This window comes from Fulmarus glacialis, unplaced genomic scaffold (genome assembly GCF_000690835.1).
Source record: "Fulmarus glacialis isolate BGI_N327 unplaced genomic scaffold, ASM69083v1 scaffold3967, whole genome shotgun sequence".
In the NCBI taxonomy this organism is placed as follows: Eukaryota; Metazoa; Chordata; class Aves; order Procellariiformes; family Procellariidae; genus Fulmarus; species Fulmarus glacialis.
The window spans coordinates 27130-33374 of NW_009221129.1; the positions used below are offsets into that span (position 1 = coordinate 27130).

Consider the following 6245-nt stretch of genomic DNA (forward strand, 5'->3'; position numbering starts at 1 on the left):
TCGTGAGTTCCACACGGGCCCACTTCTCAAGCTTGTCCAGGTCCCTCTGGATGGTACCCCGTCCTTCAGGCGTGTCGACCGCACCACTCGGCTTGGTGTCGTCTGCAAACTTGCTGAGGGTGCACTCGATCCCACTGTCTATGTCATTGATGAAAATACTCTTTAATATCTTTGTCAATGACATAGACAGTGGGATCGAGTGCACGCTCAGAGACAGAGAAGCCGTCCATGATCCCACTCCAGGGCAGAAGTAGTAGCAAGGACAATCAGGTGAATACCCATTGCTTTTGTCTTTGAGGGCAGATTGGTGAACTATTTCTAAATAGAATTCATCTAACACTCACCAAGCTCAACTTTCTTCTAGCCCCCCCTATCCCCTAGAAAAAAAAAAAGATTCTTAATAAGCTTAGGAAAAAAGGCGTTATTTTAAAGTTGGAGGAGAGATTGAAAGAAGGAAACTTCACTGAGGTCACACTGAGGTCACACATCGGGCTCCTTGCCAAGTCCAGATACCTGTGCATCTAAAAAGATGACCATTCCCGAAGCTCTTCAGAACAACAGAATCTGAATGATATTTATGAGACTACACCTACCCTGTTCCACACAGCACATACTCCAAAGTGACGTGTTTGTTATCTTCAATACTTTACTAAATCACGTTGCCCAACAGCCATGGGAGTGACCTGCTTACCTATATATATGCACGTACATTTAAGTTTGCGTGTGTGTGTGTTAAGAACGTGAGAATCAAACCCAAAAATTATTGTTGGACATAAAAAAAAAAAAAAAAAATCAATCTACAATACATTAATGGTAAAATACGCCAAAAAGTAATGAGTTTTATAAAAAGTAATGAAAGTTAAAGGTAAACTTCAGACAGCAAAGCAGAACCAACTTTAAAGCACAAAAAAAAAAATTACATAAAAGATAATCAGGTATACAGTCCTGAGTCAAAAATGCAAGGAAAAAGAGATCTATGGCAAGGACAAGTTGTTGCTAGCTCAAGAGAAAAGGGATGCTTTAATCAATTTTGTATGAGGATAAACATAAATCCCTAAAAGCAAAATAGAGGATGTGTATCTTAAGGATGTATCCCTACTTCAAGCAGAAATGGAAGAGGGAATTAGTGTGTAGCTCCACTGAAGGACAGAAACTATCAATAAAAATAAAACAAGCTGAAAGCAAATTACCCACGGAACTTTATACATACTACTACTAATTTACAAATTTGTTTTAACTCTTACATTAGCAGGCTTGTAAAGAAATAGATATCCTCTGCATTAAAAAGGAAACAAAGATGACTTCCACCTAAAAGAGAAAAGATGACTGTGCTCATCAAAGACATGTTGGCTACTGGCACAAGCCTCAAGATCAGCAGGGATTTTCTGTAGTCAAACAAATTGCAAATAGCAAGAAAAAAACTTGATCTCCTACATAGAACAAAAACCAAAACTTAAATGTCTTATTCTTTCCTGATGCATAAAAAAAGGGTTTAATCAAATGGAATAAGAATACTTTTTTAGAAAAATGAAATTTTGCAGAGTAAGATAAAAACTTGCTTTTCTTCTCTTGTATTGGAACTTAGAACTTTTGAACTAAGAACTAAGCAGGACCATCCTGCTACTGTTGCTCTTTGCCCTGTGAACCCTCTGATCGTGCATTTAGGTAAAACCCATTTACCAAAGGCTAACTTCTAACATAAACATGATTTTAATAGAGGAAGGGATAAATAGGATGACTGATCAAGTGAAGGCTTAGAAAAGAGACTTGGAGCAATGGAAAGATAAACACATGGAAGATAAACAACTCATTTTACACAAAGATAAAGTACTTTTATCCTTCATAAAATACTTGTGAGGTAGTACTTATCTCCAGCTAGGACCTGACACTTGTCTAACAGTTTGCATCATAATAAAGATGATACAAAGAGGTGGAGGCTCCTTTTCTCTTTATTTATGAGGCAGTTATGCCCAGAGCTCCCAGACTTCTAGACAGAGGTGTCCAGATACGATAATCTTTGTGGCAGGTATTTTAAAGTTCAGTTTGGGCAGAATGAAAAATTATGCCCTTCTTATTAGCTGTTCCATTGCTAAAACATGAAGGATTTATCTGCCATCTACACTGAAAATGTGAAATAGAATACAAGACACACTATACCATTTGAATCATAGCATACTTGAGGTTGGAAGGGAGCTCTGGAGACCGTTGAGTCCAACGCCTCTGCTCAAAGCAGGGTCAACTACAGCAAGTTGCTCAGGATTGTGTCCAGTCAGGTTTTGTGCATCTCCAAAGATGTGGACTCCACAGTGGTTCAGGGCAGCCTGCTCCAGCGTTCAATCATGCTCACAGTAAAAAAGTTTTATGTTTAAATGGAATTTCCTCTATTTCAGTTTGTGCCTGTTGACTCCTATCCTTCCACTGTGCACCACCAAGAAGAGAGTCTGACTCCATCCCCATTCCTTCCTGTCAGGTGTTTATACACATTACTGAAATCCCCCCCAGCCTTCTCTTCCCACGGATAAAAATCCCAGCTCTCTCAGCCTCTCCTTGTATGACAGATGCTGTAATCACCTGTAATTGCTAAGTTGTACGCAGGACAAGGAAAAATTGTCAGTGATATGGACTCCATTCCTGTATTACACAGCACAGAAGTTCATCAGCTGGAAAGCCTGAGACTAGTCACATTCCTCGCATATGAAATACTACTACTAAATGACGAGGCATAAAAAAAACCTTGTTCATGTACACATACACACGTCACTATATAGAAAGATAGAAAGTAGATGTGACTCACCTTCCAATAATTGTTGTGCTTTTTTTTTTTTAAAGCTATAACAACTTCAACCTTGTACAAATTCAGTATATTCGGGGTATCTGGGAAATTGTTATTGAAAAAAAAACAAACTTTAAGCCACTGAGAATATTTTTATATCAGATGAGCCTTATCAAGTTAGGCTTCATCTGTATTTAACTGATAAAATGATACTTGGTATCAGTAGTATGACTTCAAATCCTTCAAGCTACTACGACATAACTACTTCTTGATTCAAATTTGGGCTGCAGGGAATTACCACAGGACACAATTAAATGCACTAAAAATCTGTTCAAAATAAAAAGGACTACTGAATAGTGCTGTCAGGTATCAAGATTTTCTACCATGTTTGCAGTTTACGTTAGCCAGACTTCAAGCACAACAAATAATGGCATTAGAGCATCTTACCTGCCTGGTTATTAACAGTCATAATCCCATAAAGGTTTTGAAGATAATTGTCTATAGAATATTATACACAGAACACCAAGGAGAAAAGAATGCAGGTTGTATTTTCAGGATGGAGTATTACACAATTTTACTTCCTGCTCCAGGACAATAACCTCATCTCTTGAATTTCTCAAAACTCAGATGTCAAAACCAGATACAGTAAGCTATTGGTAATCTCAGTGCTGCAATGAGCGGCAAGATCAGTTCTGAAACATAGGATGTAGGAAACAGCTAGTAAGGTTTTTGCAATTATCAGCCCAATGATGTAGAGAAAATGTTAAAACTAAATAAACCTGAGAATGCATTACTAGAGGAACATTGAAGGTAAAGTAGGGAGCAGATATTCCTGGAAAGAGGAATAATACTGGAGTGGCTGGAAAACAAACTGTACGGTAAGCTTACAGAACTTTACCTATGTATCTCAATGAAAACAAATCATTAGATTTGATTAAGAGATCAAGAGATTACTTGATTAGTATATATATCTACTTATACTTTGGAAGTGAGGGGTGCAGGTGTCATTATCACAGACAAGCAAGATGGAAGTCAAAAGTTACACAAATTCAGCTTTTAGATCAGCAATTTCCTGTAAGCTAAATAGCAGACCACACTAGATACAGACTCATCATAAGCAATATTAAGACCAAAAAAAAAAAATCAGATTTGGGTTTTTTTTTCCCGGTTTGTGAAAAAAGGAAAGTGCATATATGCTATGTAAGTGTTTAAGAGGGTGAAGTGGCTAGACTTCCTTTTTTATATAAAAGGTGGAACGAGATTAAATTGACCGGCCTGTGGCTCTCAAGTTGTGATGTCCTGCTCCTGCATCAGGACATGCTACAATCCATAGTGGAAGTGTGCTCATGGAAGGATAGTAGAACAATCCAAACTGACAGCTCTGGGAGAAAGCAAGCTAATAGGGACTGATGAAATCACCTTCAGGATTGGCATCAGATCATCCTGCATGAAACAGCTCTATCCCAAAAGAAAGCAGAAAGATCCTCCAAGGGCAATTGTCATCTCCTCTTTGCAAACCAGATATCCCACTTGGAGGCATGGTATAAGTTTTACAGCTGCAATTCATATGAAAATTTTTATCTGTGTGATTTGTAAGATTGAGGGGGGGTATTTGATTTAGTCAGGCCAGAATACAAGTTCTATGTAACCATTTTTGCCAGACAAAAACACCTCCAAAGGATGGAGGCAGAGAAGGACAGAGAGACTGAGAATTAAGAGAGTTTTAAAAAAAAAAGTTTACACCCACATTTCAACCTGATGTATCTTTTCTGTTAAGGAAAGATCTAAGACAGAAAAAGAAATCAAGAGGTTTTATACTAAATTTATCTCCTGATTTTTAGAAGTTGAGGTCATAATTATTATTTATCCAGACAGGATAGCAGTGGTATAAAAAAAAGTGCTACAAATTAGCTTCTGAACAACTCACGACCTGCTGAATATAAGCTACATATTGGAGAACGGTAACATTACTCGCAACATCATCACTGACAGCTTGGGCCACAAACACCGTATAGCAGACCAAAACCTAGCTTCTCCTGTTAGCAGAATTGCTGCTTTCTGCTCTTAAAAGCTAAGATTTTATTTTCACACTTCAAAAATCCATAATAAACTTTTTTTCTGCAACACAAACACCAGTGGGCAATCGTTACCACAATACATAGCAACCTTAAATAAGGGCAATTTACATTTTACTGAAGACTGTCCATCACTATTCAGCTTCTAGAAGGGCCATAACCCCTTATGTAGATTTTAGGTTTGATATATTTCAACCAGTACAGCAAAAACAGAACAAGAGAGCGCATCTAAATTGTATTTTATGAAAAGAATATGGAATTACAAATTCAAGAGATATTTTAAATAAGCACCAAAAAGGATATTGCCCTCAGATGTGAAGCCAAATCCTATATCTGAGTGTTCCAAAAGCAGTCCTGAATACCTTTTTCTCCACAAGTACTTATCGATTTTGTTTTAACTTAGGTACTCAGCTTAATAAGACTGGTTAAAGATTAAAGCACTCCGAGCCACAGAGTGCACTGGTTTCTGCACAGGCTCCAATAATGCAAAACTGAACTCTACAACATAAGAATAGATTTAATCAATTTATTAGTACAGTGACCAAAGAAATTTAAATACCACAAGATAACTACATTTTGGTCAGTTTTTTTAATCTTTCCCTTTAAGAAAAAAATTACCTCTACACAAAAGATCTTAAGATCAAGTCCACATAATTTCATCTTCTCCGGAAAATGCTGAAAAACATTCAAATATGGAATATGACCTTCAACAACAAACCTGCATAAAAAAAAATGAAGACCAAATCAAAATAGTATTTAGTATGACAAATGCATATGTTTATTCTAAAATTAATATACAAATGAACTTCTGATTTGAAATTACATCAGTATTATACTGCCTAAGCAATTCTATCTGAAGTTACACACCCCTAAATGCTCCATACAACAAAAACCAGTTCAATCATTTAACAGGCCTTTAAGTTCAAGCTCAGATATGATTGACAAATAATAATGTTATGGCAGTAAGCTTACAATCAACACGCTTATATGGAGTTTGTTCTGCCCATTCTTCAGTTACTGCATTTCTGAAATTGCTTTAAGCCTCCTTTGAATAGTATGGAATTTTTTTTTCAAAATTCTAAAGCTTTAAGTAAATTTTACTTTTAAAACACACACTTTCTGCTGGAGGAGTTTGAGTCAGGTAATGTGGTAGAGAGAAAAGTCATAGAATGATAAGCAGATACACAGAACTGAAACCCCATTAATTACATCTGTATTCTGATTTTTTTAAAAAAATATTATTCAGGTATGAATAGAAATGATTTTGTATACTAATAATTACAAAATAATTTATTTTTTTATTTGCACCCAAATAATGCATCTTTTGATAAAAACTGGCTTTGGTAAGTGGTTGACAGCATTATTTGGGATTTTTCTTGACTTTGTCATATATATAT

At 36.3% G+C, this 6245-nt stretch overlaps 1 protein-coding gene across 1 annotated transcript in view; it reads right to left on the reverse strand.

Moving 5' to 3' along the window:
- The window catches only part of LOC104079074 (TATA box-binding protein-associated factor RNA polymerase I subunit B-like), a gene marked incomplete at its 5' end in the record, with an annotated part of 31611 nt that extends 26043 nt beyond the window's left edge, over positions 1–5568 (reverse strand). Inside the window, one exon of the mRNA XM_009580968.1 lies at positions 5467–5568. Coding sequence (XP_009579263.1) covers positions 5467–5568 — 102 coding nt within the window. The remainder of the gene's footprint in view (positions 1–5466) is intronic.
- Between the last annotated feature and the right edge of the window lie 677 nt (positions 5569–6245).